The sequence below is a fragment of the Cercospora kikuchii genome, assembly GCF_019650295.1.
Source record: "Cercospora kikuchii DNA, contig_00002, whole genome shotgun sequence".
NCBI lineage: Eukaryota > Fungi > Ascomycota > Dothideomycetes > Mycosphaerellales > Mycosphaerellaceae > Cercospora > Cercospora kikuchii.
Genome location: NW_025408583.1, coordinates 1,193,427 through 1,212,423, shown reverse-complemented (window position 1 = coordinate 1,212,423; position 18,997 = coordinate 1,193,427). Strand labels below are relative to the sequence as shown.

The window sequence follows — 18,997 nt, the reverse complement described above, 5'->3', positions numbered from 1 at the left end:
TTTTGCTCGATGCGCATACCATGTGTTGGACACATTTGGGGTAGATGATGATGTTATGTAAAGAAAGGAAGACGAAGAAGAGGAGGTAAACATGGCTTCGGGACGCTCTCATGAAGATGTAGAAGGAGAGTGAGCCCGTCAGCCTAGCTAATGTTTATGTATAGTGGTGCTGAAGCCTTGTCTACGGACTTGTAGCTTCTGGAACAACAGTGCACAGATTTGAAATCGCTCTGAAGTCTCATCCTTTTCTTGTCGCAAGCTGTGGTCTGTTGCTAATATTCTCTTTGGCATGTGTTGCTCACGAAATTTGAGATTTACATGTGACATTGAAGAGGAGCATGTGTTGCCCACAAGCGCATCCAATGCTGGTCGATCCAATGTCAAATAAGCGCGGCATGATTTCTACAATCTATATCTCTCGTTCGTAACATCTTTATAGGACGAGAAGTATATCAGCATGACAGAGGAAGAGATCAGCCACCTTGACTTCTCAGGTGCATACCGAACGCTGCAAAGCTGCCGATGACGGCGCCTTCACCCGATTTCTTGAGCATGTGGAAGCTTACACTGCTAGCCACGTGCTGTGATGTGTTCGCGAAAGCAGCGTTCTTTCGCCTTTCATTCGGAGCGCATCATGCGAGACCAGCTCTAGGCTCCAGGCTTTATTGCCTCCGCAATGCAGGACACTTTTGTCTTCTCTCATGTCGTTTCACGGCACGAAATCGCGTGAATGCTCTAATCACTGTCGCTTCCTGGCCCGTCATGCCCATCGTCCGCATCCTCATCGACGAGATCACTCGATGCTACCGTCGTAAGCTCAGCTTTCTGCAACGCAGTTCGCAGTTCCGTATTCCGTGGATCAACCAGATCTATAGGCTTCAGTTTTGCCTTGTTTCGTATTCTGCCACAATGTCAATATTTCTCCCCCATTCCAGGAGATCGAGTGATGATGTTTACTTACCTTGGATCACACCCCGCATCAACTAATATATCCACCACAGCCCTACCATGTTCCCACTCCTCTTGACTACACCCATTGCTGAATCGTACAGCACTATGTAGTGGTGTATCACCTTCTCGTCGATCTTGTCCATCGATTTCTACGCCCTCTTGATCTAGGATCATGTCCAACACTTCGTATGAACCGTATGTTGCTGCGACGTGCAATGCGCTGGCGCCTAGAGCATCTGTGGTCGTGTTAAGGAATTTTGCGATAGCGTCCGCGTTGGAATTGAGAGAGCTGCCTGAGAAGACTTCGGAGAGGAGGGTCGTGTTGTTACGGCGGCATGCTTCGAGGAGAAGTTCTTTTGGGGAGGCACCTTCGTCGTCTGCCATGTTGGTGGGGTTTTGAAGCGATGGGCTTTGCTCGGAGCTTGAAGTCGTTGTGACTGGGCGGCGAGGACGGTAGGGTGAACTCGTGCGTGTTTGTGGGTAATTGCGTTTCGACGTGAAGTGGGAGTTGAAGTGTCAGGAGTTGCTCCCCTCCAGTCCCTAAAGTGATGTGAGACAGCAAGGCAGCCCACCAGCCAGCCAACCCAACATCCGATCTCCGATGCGCCACAAGCTTTTCTATTCACTTGTCACCCACGCGCTTTCATGTGAACGAGAACAAATTCGCAAAACTCGCTACGGACCTCTTTGAAACCACGCAAGAAGGACATCGGAAGCACTCCAAGCCAAGCAGACAAGACAAGCACAACAAGATCTCGCAAAATTCACCTTTCCGAGCTGGCGCCACACAAGAACGACCCCAACAAAATCACAACGAAAGAATCCCAAAATGCTCCTCTTCTGCCCCTCCTGCAGCAACATGCTCGTAATTACTCAAATCCCCTCCTCCCACACCGCCCCCGAAGACAGCATGAACATCGGCAAAAATCGCTTCGAATGCCGCACCTGTCCCTACCAAATGGTCCTCGATCGTCGGTACTTCGAGCGAAAAACCATGAAACTCAAGGACGTAGGCGACATCTTGGGTGGCGCGGATAGTTGGAAGAACGTCGATCAGACAGAAGGTAATGACATGTCCCCAGTCTTCGCAGATGTGGTTCTGTCGAAAAATGAATTTTTGCTAATTTGTCTTCTTTCGTGTAGCGAAATGTCCTGCAGAAGGCTGCGAGAGCCGTAATGCATATTTCAGACAGGTGCAGATTCGAAGTGCGGATGAGCCTATGACCAGGTTTTACAGATGTGTAGAGTGCACGAAGGAGTGGCGGGAGAATTGAATGGTATCTGGGATGTTGCTTCTTTTGGCGCTGAGCACGAGATTTGGGAAAAGGGCGCAGGTGGTTCATCAAGATCTGCGCATTTCGAGATACCCACGGCATCGATGGCGCGGACTGAGAAGTTCTCAGAGTTCGCATTGAGTTGTGTTCAGTGCATTCATCAATTTCTATGGAGCTTGTGAAGAACTGTCTCTATTGATTGACTGCAGTTTCGCAGTGTGCTGTTAGGCCAGATGCCAGCACGGTCAAATTCGCGCGATGGCTCGATCAGACACTCATTAGTGTACCCAATTTGAGGATAGTCGCCTCCTCCTGGCGACAAAGGTTAGACCCGTACCGGTTCCAAATTATCACTCCCATGCTCAATGACAACCGACGGGTGCCGCACTCCCCGGTCCATATCCTGAAAAACAACAGCTGAAAAGAAGACACATGGCGATTGTCCTCTTCGCTACTCAGCCGCGCGTGGCCTTCGCGGTCCTCCTTTGACCGATCGCATTCTGTTCAAGAAGCCGCTGACACCACTTGGTCGCTCCTCGTCGCCGCTGCTGACTCTGCCATTTCTGCTGGGCAGACGGGCATCGCTCGTCTGAGTTCTAGTGAGAGGCGGGGCCTTGGGGCTGCTTCCAGATCGTGAACGGTTCCGTGGTCTCTCCTGCTCAGCAATTCGAATCTGTGTGCCTTTCTTGTCAAAGGCCGCCTCGTAGTCGCTGTCGAACGGATTGATCTCATTGTCTTTGCTGAATTTGGCCTTCACAGGTCCTCCAGCACTGATAGCTTTCGTCTGTGGAATGGGTGGGCTTGTTGGTCCGCCATACTGATATCGTGCCTCTGGGCTTCGGAGATCAGCAGGTCGGTCACGTCGAGAAGCGGACATGCCGCGGAAGCGCTGCGCAATGGACTTCTTCCTCGACAGACCACCTCCGTTGAGCTCTGGATCTTCTGAATCCCGGCGCTGCATGTCTTTCCTACTAGCAGGTGCACCTTCCAGGAATGTCGAAGTTCCCAACCCATTCGTCTCCTGACCATGTACCAACTCACCACGCTGAAGAGGATCGATGGTAACGGGCTCCGTCTTCCACTGGTTCGTCTCGGTCTTCTTTCGTGTCGCGGCGTACTCTGAGAATCCTTCTTCACCGCGACCGTGGAATTTGTCCAGATCAAGCTGAGATCGAAGCGGTCCAGCGCCTCCGAGCTGCATGTTCGCCGAATCAGCTGGGAAGGCCTGCATTGGTGCACGACGGTCCTTCTTGGAGTTTCGATGCGGGTTACATGCGTCAAAGGGGCCATCGTGGTGGAATACTGTGAACTGTCAGCTTCACCTATCCTCTGCTCACAGAGTTTCGACTTACAGCCTTGACCGTAGATGCCGGTCACGTCCAGTTTGTCAATAATGTCCAATCCTTGAGGCTTGCGTCGTGGCTTCTCGCCATTGCGAACCCTCTCTTTCTCTCGCTTGTGGCGTTCCTCCCGCTCCTTTCGCCTCTCAGCACGTCGACGTTCGGAGGACTCTGTACGTTCACGAAACTCTTCGCGCTCTACGCGTGGACGGCGTTCCTTTTCCATGACTGAGGATTCTGACGCTCGTCGTGGTCGGGAGCGGGGAAATGCGTTTTTGTCGGGACTGCGAACTGGTCGGGGTGGTCGATCGCGCTCGCCAGATGGTCGGTATGTGGGAGGTGGGCCAGTGGGACGAGGGGGGGCTCGATCTTCTGGTCGCTTCACGATGTCTAGTCCACTGGTGAGCAAGCTTCTTCAAATCAGATGGTCAATGGTTGGCACGTACATGCGCCTGCTCCACTCTGTCCGTTTGATAGTGGTTTGTCCAGGAGAGAGAGGTCGTTCTGCCGCGAGCGGAAGTCAGCAAACATATGGGTGAAGTTGTGGAAGCGCTCCATCTCATTGAGGGGTGCGGATCAGGGGAAGCTTGTGTCGCAGGAGCAGCAGGCGTGGTAGTTTGAAAACGCCAATTCTGCCAGGACGAATGACACAAGCTCGCAGAGTGACAGGGAAGCTGCAGGGCATTGGCGCGCGCGACAGCAAACGCGGGAGCACTCACGAAGATGTCCTCGGGCACCTGCACGGGGCGGGCTTGTTGCTGTCGCAGGCGGGCGACCTCGTCATCGTCGAGGAACGGATTGGTCGACATTGGACGTTCGGGTCGCTGCACGACGGGCAGCGTGTTGCTATTGAAACTCGGGTGTCGGGGTGACGGCGAGGCGGCCCTTCTGAAGGGATTGTTGCTGGAAAAGGACGGCGACGGCAGATTGGTGGGAGGCAGGTCTAATGACAGGCCAACGGGGGCGCGCTGGCGGTCTGAACGGGCGTCAGTAGGGCAGCGGTGGGCGTTTGCAAGCATGGGGAGCAAGCGAGCGTGCGGGTGCAGCAACGTGAAACAGGAGTCGTCATACCTGAAGCCGCGGCGGGTTCGGCGAAGAATGCCATGCTGCCGGCTCGCGTCCTTTGCACGTCTGCCTGGGGGGCGACGGGGCAGCGGTGCGCGAGGTTGGGCGGCGCGCGAGCGGGTGCGCGTGGGTGAATATATGGACGACGGTGGCGTGCAGCGTGACCGCGTGCTGGGCTGGCTTTGCTTTGCTTCTCCTCTCACGCCGCCCAGTGGAATGCGCGCAGTCGATTGGCGTACTAACGGCTCCGGTTGCTAGTCGTCAGGTAGTTCTGCTCGGCTGGTGGATGCCGGTGCTATATGTATGTCGGTCTCGTCGGCGGGCACGCGCTGCAGCATAGGGACGATGGTGCGAGGGAGGGAGGTCTGGTCTGCAGCGAGGAGCGCCGTGTCCTTAAACTCTCGCCTTCCGTTGCAGGGCGCCGCCCGCTCATCGACGCCAAGCATAGAACATCAACCTTCGCGACCCCTGCGTGCGTCAACACTGACCACCAGCAGTGCGTGAATCGAAGAAGCAAGTCCAGCCTCGGCCTCTTGACTACCACGCGCCCAGCGTGCTGCACTGCGCACACCGCTGCCCCCGCGCCCATTGCAGCGCCGACATTGCGTGTCACACCCCCGTCTACCACGTCTGCTGCTCCCCGCTCCGCCGCGCCCCTTCTCCTCCGCGCCGCGCTGCATTCCTGCCGTTATTACGTGGGCCTCTGGCTTTGCACATTCTCTGAACGGACAAGCTCATCTCAGGGTCCGCTTTAGCTCACGCCCACTCGCTCGCTAGCGGCCAGTCGCGCGGTGGATCTCCCACCTTTGCTCCGTCGAGCAAGCCGAGACCGCAACCTCATTCTGCACCGCGTGTTTACGCGCTGGTCCAGACTAGACACCCTCATCGATCCAGCAGACGCCAGTCATGTCCGCGCCGGATCGTAGCAGTGGCGAGGCGGCCGTGCCAGAACACAGGATCCATCATGGCGGCCACGACAGATTCACACTGGAGCTCGAGGTGAGTTGTACCATGGGTGATCCCAATCACACCAGCGAGGCTCGACGCCCAGACCGCGCATTCTGCCCGATCACATGGCTTGCACGCGACCGCCATCATCTCCGTCGCTATCTCGCACAGTCCAGCTAATCGTCAAGCACAGTTTGTGCAGATGCTCGCGAACCCACAATATCTGTCGTACCTCGCGGACAAGAAACTGCTAGAGAATGAAGAATTCGTGGCATATCTAGATTATCTGCAGTATTTCCGTGATCCGACTTACCTTCGATACCTGCAGTGAGTCTCGAATCGATCTGTGCAATCGAAACTACTGCTAATTTTGTCGAGGTATCCTGGCCCTACCTTGCGAGCCCTGGAGTTGTTGCAAGAAGAGCGGTTCCGCAAAGACATTCTCAGCCCTGAAGTTGCAGGACGGCTCTTCCACGAGGGCATGGAAGCGAGCACCTCTACATGATGACGATTCTGTTATCTTACCTCGCAACCCTTCGCACAAAGCCTATACTTCTCTGTAATGGCCACAAACATTGATTGCGCGGCCCTGCTTGGACGGCACTGCTTAGGTGCTGCCAAGCCGCTCGGCACATGACTCGTCCAAGGTTGAAGAACGAACGCGTAGCGTCAAGGTAATGCCGGTCTTTCAACGTTCCGAAAGGACCTGTACCAGAGAATCGGAAAGTTTGCCAGGATATCAAAACATCCCTCGGAGCGATCACTGTGGTTGTCACTCGATATCTCAGTGACGGGCCACGTTCTTTTTGCTTCAACGGTGAAAACTCGAGTTTGACAGTCACCGTCTGCACGGATAGGTTACAGATGCCAGTGCCAGGAGAACGTGGCGCATTCTCGCCTCATGGGCTACTCAGAGCACGAGTTGAGTCATCGAGTGATTGCGGAAGTCGCAAAATACATTGGATGTTTCAGGAACCTACTCAACTCAAATAATCAATACTGAAACCAAGCAAATCTGACACTGTGTACATCGTTGACCTCAAGTTCGCTGCGTGCAATGTTATGACGCGGACTGTATTAGAGCTGCTTGCTGCAGCGGGTATTTGAGTTGAGCTGAAGTACTCTCGAATTGCGTGCACGATTTTTCCGGCTGGTACTTGCTGGTCCGTAATCTCGCTTTTCAACCTTCAGCGGCGGTGATCCTCATTTTTTTGTTGGAGGACTGCACGATAGATACAATTCGCAAGCGTTATGTGCCGTAGGCCACAGAAATCATATCCAGCCTGTGACCTGATCCAATAGTGCGCTCATATGGGCTGTAGAAGCCTACTGAATTGGCAGCAGTTTGCATGGGTGGTATACGACCGAAGGGAAACGCTTGTGCCGTCTGCCCCTTTCGCAATTGCTTGTTGATTGCCACTAGCAGTACGATACCCCGTGCATTGGAGTCGTATGGCCTTCCGACGTATTGTAGAACATCCTTTTTTGCTTGTCGCAATCTTCAGACTGTTGTCTTTTGTGGCGCTTCCTCAACTGCCACCATCTCTCTCCGGCGCTGGCCCAACGGGTAATACCATTTTCTCCATACACTGCATCCTGACTTTCTCCATCGGCATGCCCATTCCGATCGCCATGTAGTGCAAGAGCGGAGGATGTCCTTGGTAGGAAGCGTAGCTGTCGCGCGCGATGTTGGATGTCCACTCGTGTTTAGTTGTGTCTGCGTGACCAGTCCCGATGTACTTGTTTTGCAGCGATTCGAGCTGCTGCTGTGTGCGCAATTTGTCGGCCATGATGCGCTTGTGTTGGGGTGTGCGGTGCGATGATGGTGTTTCGTGCGCAGCGACTGGAGGTTGTGAAGAAGAAGTGAACTAATGTCTTGGCGTGATAGCGGGAACGCGTGTGAGGGGTGTGCCGGCGCGTCTTCTGGCGGAGGCCTTGTGAACGCTCTTGCCGACAAGATGGATATGCTCACGCCGTCGCATAAAATCCAAGCAACGCACGCGCTCACAATATATCAGAGGCTTGCCTCCAGACAAGTTTGATGCAATGCCGCCCGTGAACGGCAGAAAAAGACGTGCGGTAGGGATACGCGACGCGTGATCCGGCTTTGATGCTGATGTATTGCAGCAGCCCGACCAAGCGGAAGAGTCGGCCTCACCATCGCCGGAGCGCTCACCAGAACCTGCGACACAACGACGCAGGACGCAAGGCAATGACGATGAAGATAGCGCCTTTGCTGGGGATCATGGACAAACACAAAACGGCAGCAACGATGAACTGGCCAAGAAGCTCGTCCGCCTAGCCCTTGCATGTGAATATGGTCGAAGACCGATACGACGACAAGACATCAACGAGAAAGTCCTTGGATCGGCAAGTGGCCGAGGAAAGCTTTTTACTGCTGTCTGGGATCAAGCACAATACCAACTCAGGTCCGTTTTTGGTATGGAGATGGTCGAATTGCCCGCCCGGGAGAAAGTTACATTGCAGCAGAGGAGAGCTGCCCAGAAGAAGGAAACGCAGAGCCAAACCAAGACGACGTCAGCATGGAGCTTGGTGAGCGTGTTGCCTCCTGAGCTGCGAGATCCAGCAATCCTGGCGCCTGCCGCTGCGCCCACTAGTGATGCCGAAGCGCAGTACGTCGGCATTTATACAATGCTAGTGTCTTTGATCCTGCTCTCAGGCGGCACTCTTCCAGACACCAAGATGGAGCGTTTCCTTCGTAAGCTGGGCATTGACGATCGGACCACGCTGGCTGGGTATGAGAAGAACGAGCAATTGATGAAGAGACTTGAAAAGGACGGATACTTGTACAAGCTGAAAGAGAGCACAGGAACTGGCGAAGACGACACATACTTCGTGGTTGGACCCAGAGGGAGACTAGAGGTTGGTGAAGAGTAAGTCTCACTGTATCGCATCAATGCTTTGAGAAAGAGAGCTAATCGTTTGCGCGTGGTTTCAGCGGTGTGCGAGGAGTAGCACGAATGGTCATGCCACCACAAACCGACGAAGAAGAAGAAGAGCTGGACAAGAAGATTATGCGCAGTTTGGGAATCTCTGATAAACCAGCAGGCCAGACGCAAGAAGGTGGACCGGCTCCGAAAAAGCCCCGGCAGCGGAAAAATGCCGTCCCGCAGGACGAGGACGAGTCTGAAGATAATGATGAAGACGATGAGGAACACGAAGGATGAAATCTCCACAGTGTTAGATCCCTCTGGATTGCAGCATCAGCCGTTTCCGGACTGCAGGATCATGCAACGGAGTGGCAGGCGTGGACCGATGTCGCAGTGCAACTCTTGGTGGAGACATACATGTCCATTGTCTCGTATTCCATGCAGCTACCCCGGCCATATGTCTTGGCAAAGCGGTATGCTTACTGAATGCTGATGCAGCAGCCACTAAAGGTTGACTGCAATACCCGTCGCTGCACGTGGCGTTCCGAATAAGGCTCAGAGTCCGGACTACAATGCATTACTACACATCAACTAATAGAGCGTAAATGTACGATACCCACAGGCATATCGGCCCAGGTGCTCGGGGTGGACTTCGGCCAGCACAATCTACCAATAGCTGAGCACTGTTGTGCTACGCGACAGGCTGTCGAACGAATTTTCAAGCTCGTATGCAATGCTATGTAATGCACTTGAGGCGAGTTCGACAACACCGGCGTCCGCCACCTTCTGCTCGGTTCTTGCGGGAGCTTCTTTCCGCCACTGGCGAACGTTCAGCATGGCAATGCGATCCACAATCAAATGGCCGAGACGGATAGCCGCACTCAAAATGGAGAGCCGCATGGACGTACAGAGGAAAGAGATGCCTATATAACATGTATCGATTCCCAGCAATGTGATCCATCCAGCACCTCGTCCACCAAGCCAGCAACCGCCAACATGAAGTTCGCTTTCTCCTCGATCATGGCTCTTGCCAGCCTTGCAGCACACACGCTTGCAGATTGTGAGTCGATTGCCCTTTCATCGAAAGCACAGCTAACAGAGAATAGCGGTTCCCTTCGAACGTCTCAACAAGTCCGATGCGCTGCTCTTGATCCTCGACTTGCAAGTTGGACTATATAGTCTAGCAAGAGATTTCGATCCCACGCTCTATTGTGCGTATAGTCGCCGGAAGGCATTTCCATGCCGCGGCAGATCTGTCTCTAATATCCTTGAACCCTCCACTGACTGATATTTGTAGACAACTCCATGATCGCGCACGCTGCCATCGGCGAGATCTTTCCCGGTAAGCACTTCGACAAATGCCTTGTGTCGTGTCAGACTCTGATATTCTCTCAGAGTTGCCTGTTATTATGACGACTTCTGCTCAGACTGGCCCGAATGGTCCTCTCCCAAAGGTATTGCATTGTCTCCACAGTGGTAACATATCTGCTCGTTCTAACTGTGCTTTGTCAGGCCATTTTGGACATGTATCCCAATCGAACTCTTGTGCCACTTGTGCAGAGACAAGGCGAGGTCAATGCGTGGGACAACGAAGAATTCAGAGACGCTATTAGGGTATCACTTACTGCAACCGCATTCCACCAACGCTATCATTGGACTAACCTTGTATCGTTGTAGGCTGCGAACAAAAGCCAGATCATAGTTGGCGGGATCGTCACGGACGTTTGCACGACCTTCCTGGCTCTCTCGCTGCGCGAAGAAGGGTATTCAGTCTGGTAAGCTGTCATCCCAATTTCTGGTGTTGTTTGTGAGCTTTTGGGCTTATACTAATTTTTGGGGAAGGGCGAACGTTGAAGCCTCGGGAACCACGACTCCTCTCATCAGAGACGTCTCGAACGACCGAATGGCCCAAGCCGGTGTGCAGATCGTCAGCTTGTTCAGCATTGTGTAAGTGGAGCCCAAGACCATCGAATGCTCGCCCGCTGACGTCTTCAGGTGTGATCTCATGCGAGATTGGCGCAATACTCCAGGTGCCGAGACCATCATCCCTTGGCTGCAGAAGTACTATCCCGTCTATGGCACTTTGGCGCAGTCTCACGGAGGTGCCATCCAGAACGGAACCATCATTCCTGGTGAAGCACCACTCTTGCCTGCAAGCTATGAGTAGTTTACTATCAGATGCGAGTGATGTAGAGCGATCGATGATAGATATAGTCAAGCACGGCCTGTCTTATCGCCTGTCGCTCAATACTCACATTACTCGGTGAGGTGTAGAGAATGGGATACATTTGGGGGAGAGGCCTGTCATGGGCAGCGCGATCGGGTGGCGCATATGGTATATGGAAAGTTGAGACTGTAATTGTTGATGCACTTGCGCCGAACGCCCTGCAAAGCAGTTCTACTGCGTCAATTTCATGTAGCAACGAACAGCTTTTCTGTCTATTGTCCTGGTCGCAAGCTTTGAGACTCGTTACATATCGCGTATTGTTCATTCATTCATTCGGACCATGAACAAGGATGTTTGATTGGTGTGTCTAGGCAGTAAACCATTCTACTCGAAACGGCAAGAGTGACACAACGTGGCTTTCTAGCTCAAGCAAGAGCCAGTGAAGCTAGCGCACTTCACCTATTGATTGACACACTTGACCTGGCATCAACAACATTTTCACGCACAAACGCCCACTGGCTTCCGTCAGTTTCGATCAGTTTCGTTTGCTCCTCGATTGCCCGAGTTGTTGCACTCAGTAATTGAGGGGCCCCTGCTGAACACGAGATCCCTGCTGCACAAGCGAGCGACAGCTCATCAGTCGCGACACTGCAACTTTGAACTTCAACCCCAACCACAACTTGCCCCGACAAACGGAACAGGCGACAACGACATATCGACACATTCGTGCTGTCACCTTCGACGCGTCCGCGCCGGCGCCGCTGATTGATCACTGCCATGGCGGACTCTTCGGTGCCGCCTTCCAATGCGGCGACAGGCAACGCAGCTCCAAATGCTCACTGTCAGCTCGCTCGACTCCCAGAAGAACTGATTTCCAATATTTCGCTACGTCTGCAGTCTGACGACGTGTTCGCGCTGCGACAGACCTGCGTGGATATCGAACGTAAAACCCTTCATGAGTGGGCCAAGGAATATTTCGCCCAAAAAGTATCATGTTCGCCAAAGGCTGAATCGACACAAGCTGACCACCACTTGTAGTGCTTTATGTTTACGACCGAGTCACTGAAAGTTCTCGTCAACATCGCCAATAGCGTCAAGCTCCGCGGTTATCTGCACGATGTCTACTTCATTACGGCGCTCGTCAAAGAGCGACCAAAGCACTGCCCACATTCTTGCCTAGGTCACTGCTGGCATCCAGGCGTGAGGCAACGCGAGGCCTTCATCCTTTACTTGCGCGACCAGCAGATGCTTAAGAAGACCAAAGGCTTCAAAGCATCCTTGGTTGAGGCATTCAGCAAGCTGCCGCGCATGAAGCACCTCGCTTTGGTCGACAACACCTCAGACGTGCCACTGACTGCTGAAATACGAGGGCTGAGCAAATTCCATCGGACGACCGGCACAACTCCCCATTACGGGCCTTCAGATGCAGCCACGCAACAGGCGCTGACTGAGCATTTCGAGTGGCTATCCCTGTGTTGGAAGGGTTTGCTCGTGGCTGTCGCTGACAGCGGAATTCGATCGCTGAAGGTGGTGGAGACTAGAACACGCAGCCATCTTCACGGACTCTCGCCGATCGAAGATCTGAAGTTCAAGCCGAACACACTCGAGAAGCTCAGAGCCGCATTCGCCGAACTTGAAGATTTCAGAGTCCAATTCCGCAGCTACGACCTCCGCAAAGGACATGACGACCATATCGGTCTTGCAAGCAGCGCCCTTGTCAATTTCACACCCTTGCTGTCGAGCGTCGTTAACTACAGATGGAGTTTCGATCTCGCTGATCCAACTGGTGTTATGTGCAAATCACTGGCTAATGCGTTGGACCTCAGCAAAATCAAGAAGATCAAGCTCGACAGTATTGTGATCGATGGCAGGACTATGGGCACCATTATTGCAGGATTGTGCAACGTTGAGAAGCTCATGCTTCACGCGATCGATCTTAGCTCAGGTAACTGGGTCACAATCCTCAAGGTCATCAAGCAGCTACCAAAGCTGCAGCACCTGCACCTGGAATACCTACAACAGACTGCGCGAAAGGTTTACTTCTTGAAACAATTGGACGAAGACATGCTTGCAGACGAAGCAGCTTGGGGACCTATGCCGGAAATGCATGCCGATCCAGAGGACGAGTGGACTGAAGAAGACAGCGACGATGAGCTTCCCGACCTCATTCCCGAAAATGAGGTTGATTTGCCTAAGTCGTACGAGGTCAGTCCTGCCACTGCGGACGCGCTCCAGCCTGCAAGCACTACACAGACGGCGCTCGTGAAGAAATGCAGCATGTACGAAGACAAAGACCACAAGGCACCCGGGCAAGAGCGAATGCCAGAGAGGGGGTATTTCATCTGTCTCCCATCTCTGGAAGATATCAATGAGCAGCTGCCACGTTTCATCGAGGAGTTCAATCTCGGTCAAGACATTCACGACGACATGGGTGGTTTGAACGGCCTCAACGGCCTTTTCGCCGCGCTTGGTGGTGGGCCAGTCGGAGGTGCACATGGCGGGATCGTGTTGCCAATTCCAATGGGACCGCCGCCGCCGCCTGGTGGGCCACCACCTCCCGCAGGACCGCCTCCAGCTACTGGTAATGCCCCGCCGGCGGCACAAGCTGCACCAGGTGGGCCAGTGGGACAGGGTGCACAACCAGGGCAAGCTGGGCAACAGCAGCATGGTTTAAATCCACTGACAGCAACGCTAAACCAGATGCTTGCCGGAGGCCCGCTGCCACCTGGTCATCACCACCACACCTTCACGTTCCCGGTGCCTGTATTCGGTCCTCCGGCGCCAAACACGAATGCAACTCCTGGCCAACCTGGGCTGAACGCACAAGCTGCGGCCACTAATACAACGTCATCGCCGGTGGCACCGTCGACATCCACGGCCACTACGACATCAGAGCAAGACTCTGGGCTTGAGGCTTTCGACGACGGAGACGATGAGGAATCGGACGGCGACTGGGCTGACGAAGTTGATTAAAGCCTTGATAGAAGCTTCGTCGTAGAGGGGACAGATTCGAGGAATGTCCTCGAAACGTATCGTTCCAGAAGATTGTGGAAAGGTCAGCAGCTCTCGCCATAAGGAGGTGCATCAGAGACTTGATGACAAAGTCTCGCACGAGCGGTTGCGCGAGTTTATGTGCTTGTAGTAGAAAATATACCCATTGAGCGTTCAGGGAATGTGTGCCTCAGGCACACATCATGTCGTTGCCCACCTTCGCAAACCCCTCATCTCCTGCTTCAGCATCACATCAATCACAGACTGCGTGCATATATGTCTGTGCCCATACCCCAGACTGATGATCCGTGCATCGCGAGGTCTCGAAGCCTTTAGGTGGGCGTGTTGTGTGCACGGTACACAGCTGGCATAGCCACGATGCGCAAACCTGCAAGAGGACATGCCAGGCACCAGTTTAACACGACGTCCCGCATCCATCAGCTGGCGCTGGCGCATCGAGTAACACGCGGACACTGAACTCATCCTTGCTCTAAGCATTCGATCACGCTGGATGCGCGAACTGTCGCAGGCCAATGTCACTCCAGTACATCTCGGACTGTTCGGATCATGCGATTACTTACCTAACGCACTTACTGCGGAGCATCCAGATCTCTCGACACAACTACCAGGTCGCTAGGCATGGCGCGCCGTCGCTGATGTGTCTGCCTGACGATATCCTGTTGCTGGTTCTCGACTATGTGGAGGAAAGCACAAGACTGGATGACGGCCTCCCAAGCGCTACAGATGCCGCAAGCTCGCAAGATCTGATCAGTCTTGCAATGTGCAACAGGCGCATGCGTACTCTGGCATCACCTCTGTTATTCGAGAAGATCCGACTTGGCCGAAGCTGGGGTCCAGAGCATATGATTGAGTCCTTGAAAGCGCTACGACAATCAGAAGATGCCTTAAAGGCGACACGGGAGCTGCACATAGACCTGTGGCCTAAACCGGAGCGCACAGTGCCATCTGAAGTGCTTGATGAGCTCGGACTGATCCTAATAGAATGCATGGCTTTGATGAAAAGGCTCACGAAAATGTCGCTATCAACAACACCATCCTGCAGTGAATCGCTGCGAGAGACCTTCGAACAAGCTGGCCCCTCCTACCCGCAGCTGAAAGAACTCGTCGTTGGTGCCCACTCGGGTTGGCTAATCCGCTACTGCCCGACCGTCGAGGCAATCTCTTCGGATGACTGGTTGATAGAATCATTATCTGGCCACAACCCACTACCAGAATTTCTGCAAGCTGCCGGACAAGCCACCGAGCTGCGAGAGTTCTCCTGCAACGCACTGTGGGATATCGAATCGGTGCAACTAGCGTACCAGAGCATGCCTCAATTAAGAAGTCTGGGTATACGTGGTCGAATAAGTCCGCCGCTACAAGAAATGATTACTATTCTGAGAAAGTTCCGACATCTCAGATTCCTAGCACTACCAGAGGCTAGCATGCTAGCAGGGCTGAACATCGGAGAATGTTCCTTCGTCCACCTAGAGAATTCTGCTGCGCAAGCGAGCACGCTTATGACCATCTTTGAGAAGTTGCGCCGGTTGGAAGAAGTCAGATTAGGCAGGCACTTTCGTGCATGGGCTAGCAGCGAAGCGCATCGCCCCGGGCAAATAACGTTACGATGGGAAATCAATTGTGGCCTCACTCGATCTCAGACTTTGTACTGCAATCGAGCCACTATATATCCGGAGACAGATGACGCTTGCAGTTTGACTACTATCGATGATGATCTGGAAGCCATACTGTCTACGGCGGAGGATTCGGCTTCGATATTCTCGCGAGCAGATACTCTAGCATTTTAATGTATATATCCAATGATACCGATCGTGGAACTTCCAGTGCTATCAATTAGTGACCTGTGCAGTATGAACGATACGACGTCCTGAGGGCGCCTTCGGCATTGTTCTCAGCAGTCTTGACATCTGACTTCGTGCCAGCGACTATGGCGATTGGGACCAGCATGATTATGATACCGAAGAACCACAGTATGAAAACTAGGCCCACGAGCGCTGAGCTGAAAGTGAATGTCGGGTAGAGGAGGGCGAGGAAGATGGCGATGTCAACGAGTGCGGCGATTGCAACTTTTTGATGCACAGTCAGTTTGCTCTTCGATATCAACCTTTTGGAACTGTCCCAGGAGTGCGAACCAAGTGAGAAGTACTAACCCTTGGTGCTCTGCGCCATGCTCGGCTTCTTCGCCTCCTGCTCGAGATGCTTCTGAACTTGGACTTCCTTGTATAGAATCCATCCGGCCTCATCGCCAAGGATCGATCGGAAAAGATGAGGCGATTCAGCGCGAAGCTCTTTGCCTTTGCCCATTTTCCATCTTGCGGCAATTTGCTCAGCTTCTTTCTCGTCGGCGTAGTTGCATGTAGTCAGAACGTCGCGAAGGAAGGTTCGGACTGCGTCGGAAGTGTCGTTCTCCTCTGGCAGGGTGAGCTGTGGCCGCTGTGTTTCTTCTTCTCCAGATATCAGAGGCGCTCCGGATTCAAGCCCGTCGACAGAGTAACGCGGCAGTGTCTGTTCGCTATCTCTGGGCTTCTCGTACATGGTCGAACCGGAAGACTGGACCATCTTGGATGTTTGATGTCGAGTGGGTGCTGGGCGTAGATCTGAGCGAACGGTCAGATAAAGAAGTTAGCGTAGTATGGACGGAGTATAGCAAGGTGGGGTGGAGGTAGAACTTGTATGAGACTCGAGTGTGGCGAAGCGCACGTGAGGCTGAGTACCTGATAACCTACAATGCATTACTTCCGACCTTGCATCAGAAGAAGTGGGCATGTGGGGCGGACTATGATCCTTCCGTGGTTCAGCAACTTAATACTGGTAATCGATATCGCTTATACTGCCGAAGTTCCATGTTCGCTCTAAAGTCTGGGGGTATATCGCAGGATCGCCGCAACGCCAACAACAGCCTATATTTTCCATTCCAGATCTTTATATGTTCTTCTTGCCAGCTTGTCCATCTGCGCTCTTGTCACCATCGAGCAGTGGTATCGCGTCGATGCTCTTGGTCCTCTGATGAAGTCCATCATCAATTTCTGTGCCTGGACTGTTGTACCCTTGTGCATCGGCTGGTGGACCCAGGTCGAGCGCGCTCGATGAACCCGCTCCTCCGCCCATCTGACTGCTGCCTGTAGGGCCAGCAGGGCTAGCCATTGGGCTAAAGGCAAGCCCATCCTGTCCCGTGATATCGGGCGATTTGGACATTCGCGCGACTTCTTTCCTCAGCTGATCCAGTTCCTTCTCCATCCTCTTTCCAAAGACCTCGATGTAGAAATTAGCTCCATTCCAGCTTGCCCAGCTGAAGACCAGCATCATGAAGCTAGCGCTTGCCCAGCGGTACCAGAACCAAAAGGGACATGGCAGCATCGTCAGAAGTGCATAGCTGTACTGTATGAACATGAAGACTGTCTCCTGGAGAGACTCGGGGAAAGAAAGGACGAACTTTCCGAGAAAGTTGCCTCTGTAAGATTTGCGGAGCCAAGTGAACGATGTAGGACGGCCTGCTGCGATCTTTGCTCGTTTCCGTACGGTGATGAGGAAATGGTAAGACAATTGCCAGATCGCGTAAGGCAGGGTCGCCCAAATAATCATATCCTTGAGGGTGTAGTGTTCCGGTGCATCTGAAGTCGAATACTTGATTGTGTGAATAGCCGGGAATCTCTGCAGCTGCAGTTCTTGAGGTATGCAGTGGACAAGAACATGAAGCGTTGCACAAGGCATGATGTGGATGAACAACCTAAAGAATATTGATTAGCTCATCACGGAGGGAGAAGAGGGGAGAGAATGGCGGAGTAAGGGATGGAGGGGTGTAGAATTGTGCATACGTCGTCGTCTAGGCGGCGGTCAGTACGTGGTTTCCTTGTGCAGAACTTACGAGGTTACTTTGTCCAAGCTGTGAAAGACCAGACTATTCCTCCACATGGCGATCGCAACGGCATTATTGCCGAATGCTAGACAAAAAGTGCTGATGAGAAGGCGCTTGGACTGCGGGAAGAACCAGATGGACAGGATCAAGAGCATGTTGACAAAGTAGCAAAGGTCGGCAAGGAAGTAGTGGAAGCCAATCTTGTGGTACTTGTACCATCGGATAGGCATGAAGTAGCTGCGCAGCGTCAGTTCGATGTACGGCGGTCGCAGCAGGAAGGGTTGCAACTTACACCAACTGGGCAGTGTACCAGTAATGGAAGTACTCGGGTAAAGCACCTATGAGGTAGCCCGATATGAAGATATTCAGCACGGCAGTGACGAAGGATATCTTCTCTAGCAGGGATACCGTCTTGTTGTCGTGCCATCTCTTGTTGAGACGTTCGACCGACGCTTTCATACGTCTCCGATATTTGTCCAGTTGTTCCTCCGGAACAGGCACCCTCTTGCGCCATTCGTCCACAACGACATTCTTGCTGGATAGGGCGCGGCGGGTCAGCTTCTGCCTCTGTCTACGCAACTTCTCAGCGTTGTCGTGGATGACGTTTTGCATGCGCTCGAGGCGTTGCGGTAGCGCCAAATTCTCCAGAATGTCGAACATGCTCAGGCGGTCCACGCTGGGATATTCGGGATCGAAGTCGAAGCCACCATAATCAGCTTCTGAACTGCTCGTCCGCGACAGCCCTGGCGTGCCAGGCGTACTGGCTCCGCTTGGCGAGCCGCCTCCAGCAGTCAAGTAATCTTCGACCTGCGGGCGAAGTGAGTCGCCGCTTGATCGCCCTGCAGCATCATCGGCGGGCGGTTTGAGGTCCGCCATCTTTGCGGCCGCCATCTCATCTGTTTCCTGTGTCATGTCGAACGCGGCGGCTCGGTACGTTGTCCTCCTCGGGGTCGTGATATCGTCCAGCCGATCGTAGGCTTCCAGTTCGTCCTCGGGGATGATGTCGAGGTAGCTGCTGCGATGTCCTGCGTAGTAAGGCCTGCGCAACTCAGAGTGGTAGGTAATGGGCATGCCCCCAACGACACCGCCCCAGCAACAGGCTGCCCTTAGGCAATATTCTTCCCAGGTGTCGGTCAGCACAGCGACAATCGCTCACGAGACGACGCGGATAGTCGGGCGGAATACACTGCGGGCGAGCACGCAAGCACGCGCAGTCGCAGGCTGACCGTGTCGCGCACCAGGCGTGTCGGCAGAGGAGCAAATGGGCGGGCGTGTTTGGTGCCCGTGTCGACGTCGACCGCCCGTACGTCACCGTCTGGAGAAAGCTGTCTGACCCTGGCAGCGCCAAGGCTACGCGTGAGGAGAGCGCGTCTCGTGTTTGCCCGCCGGACCCTGTGCTCGCGACACGACCTACCACACCACCACTACGCCGCCCTTCCTACAGTCACCACCACCGCCTCGGGGCGTGCGCCGGACGTGACCCGCGCGCGACG

At 53.7% G+C, this 18,997-nt stretch overlaps 10 protein-coding genes across 11 annotated transcripts; 5 read left to right on the top strand and 5 right to left on the bottom strand.

Annotated features, from left to right (window-relative positions):
- Positions 1–735: 735 nt before the first annotated feature.
- CKM354_000269800 (uncharacterized protein) lies at positions 736–1,335 on the bottom strand (the record flags this gene model as incomplete). Its single annotated transcript, XM_044797863.1, has 2 exons — positions 736–901; positions 962–1,335. 2 exons carry the CDS (start codon positions 1,333–1,335, stop codon positions 736–738), a joined length of 540 nt encoding a protein of 179 aa, XP_044653798.1.
- Positions 1,336–2,676: 1,341 nt separating this feature from the next.
- CKM354_000269700 (uncharacterized protein) lies at positions 2,677–4,670 on the bottom strand (the record flags this gene model as incomplete). The annotated part of the gene is made up of 5 exons (XM_044797862.1): positions 2,677–3,527; positions 3,578–3,955; positions 4,012–4,069; positions 4,285–4,541; positions 4,637–4,670. The coding sequence occupies 5 exons, from the start codon at positions 4,668–4,670 to the stop codon at positions 2,677–2,679; spliced, it is 1,578 nt and encodes a 525-aa protein (XP_044653797.1).
- Positions 4,671–5,536: 866 nt separating this feature from the next.
- CKM354_000269600 (mediator complex subunit SOH1) lies at positions 5,537–6,083 on the top strand (the record flags this gene model as incomplete). Its single annotated transcript, XM_044797861.1, has 3 exons — positions 5,537–5,629; positions 5,772–5,905; positions 5,957–6,083. The coding sequence occupies 3 exons, from the start codon at positions 5,537–5,539 to the stop codon at positions 6,081–6,083; spliced, it is 354 nt and encodes a 117-aa protein (XP_044653796.1).
- A 1,024-nt stretch (positions 6,084–7,107) lies between these two features.
- On the bottom strand, positions 7,108–7,368 carry CKM354_000269500 (U2 snRNP complex subunit YSF3; the record flags this gene model as incomplete). The annotated part of the gene is made up of 1 exon (XM_044797860.1): positions 7,108–7,368. The coding sequence occupies one exon, from the start codon at positions 7,366–7,368 to the stop codon at positions 7,108–7,110; it is 261 nt and encodes an 86-aa protein (XP_044653795.1).
- Positions 7,369–7,624: 256 nt separating this feature from the next.
- On the top strand, positions 7,625–8,766 carry CKM354_000269400 (uncharacterized protein; the record flags this gene model as incomplete). Of its 2 annotated transcripts, none has more annotated exons than XM_044797858.1 (3): positions 7,625–7,657; positions 7,709–8,472; positions 8,538–8,766. In XM_044797858.1, 3 exons carry the CDS (start codon positions 7,625–7,627, stop codon positions 8,764–8,766), a joined length of 1,026 nt encoding a protein of 341 aa, XP_044653793.1. The 2 variants fall into 2 exon arrangements, with proteins under 2 accessions (XP_044653793.1, XP_044653794.1); XM_044797859.1 differs by having other exon boundaries at positions 7,706–8,472.
- Positions 8,767–9,465: 699 nt separating this feature from the next.
- Positions 9,466–10,636, top strand: CKM354_000269300 (uncharacterized protein; the record flags this gene model as incomplete). The annotated part of the gene is made up of 8 exons (XM_044797857.1): positions 9,466–9,529; positions 9,576–9,680; positions 9,767–9,811; positions 9,865–9,923; positions 9,982–10,083; positions 10,147–10,244; positions 10,312–10,416; positions 10,465–10,636. The coding sequence occupies 8 exons, from the start codon at positions 9,466–9,468 to the stop codon at positions 10,634–10,636; spliced, it is 750 nt and encodes a 249-aa protein (XP_044653792.1).
- Positions 10,637–11,413: 777 nt separating this feature from the next.
- CKM354_000269200 (uncharacterized protein) lies at positions 11,414–13,609 on the top strand (the record flags this gene model as incomplete). Its single annotated transcript, XM_044797856.1, has 2 exons — positions 11,414–11,623; positions 11,675–13,609. 2 exons carry the CDS (start codon positions 11,414–11,416, stop codon positions 13,607–13,609), a joined length of 2,145 nt encoding a protein of 714 aa, XP_044653791.1.
- A 551-nt stretch (positions 13,610–14,160) lies between these two features.
- On the top strand, positions 14,161–15,435 carry CKM354_000269100 (uncharacterized protein; the record flags this gene model as incomplete). Its single annotated transcript, XM_044797855.1, has 1 exon — positions 14,161–15,435. The coding sequence occupies one exon, from the start codon at positions 14,161–14,163 to the stop codon at positions 15,433–15,435; it is 1,275 nt and encodes a 424-aa protein (XP_044653790.1).
- A 46-nt stretch (positions 15,436–15,481) lies between these two features.
- Positions 15,482–16,207, bottom strand: CKM354_000269000 (uncharacterized protein; the record flags this gene model as incomplete). Its single annotated transcript, XM_044797854.1, has 2 exons — positions 15,482–15,714; positions 15,799–16,207. The coding sequence occupies 2 exons, from the start codon at positions 16,205–16,207 to the stop codon at positions 15,482–15,484; spliced, it is 642 nt and encodes a 213-aa protein (XP_044653789.1).
- A 363-nt stretch (positions 16,208–16,570) lies between these two features.
- Positions 16,571–18,575, bottom strand: CKM354_000268900 (glycerophosphocholine acyltransferase; the record flags this gene model as incomplete). Its single annotated transcript, XM_044797853.1, has 3 exons — positions 16,571–17,375; positions 17,514–17,741; positions 17,797–18,575. 3 exons carry the CDS (start codon positions 18,573–18,575, stop codon positions 16,571–16,573), a joined length of 1,812 nt encoding a protein of 603 aa, XP_044653788.1.
- Between the last annotated feature and the right edge of the window lie 422 nt (positions 18,576–18,997).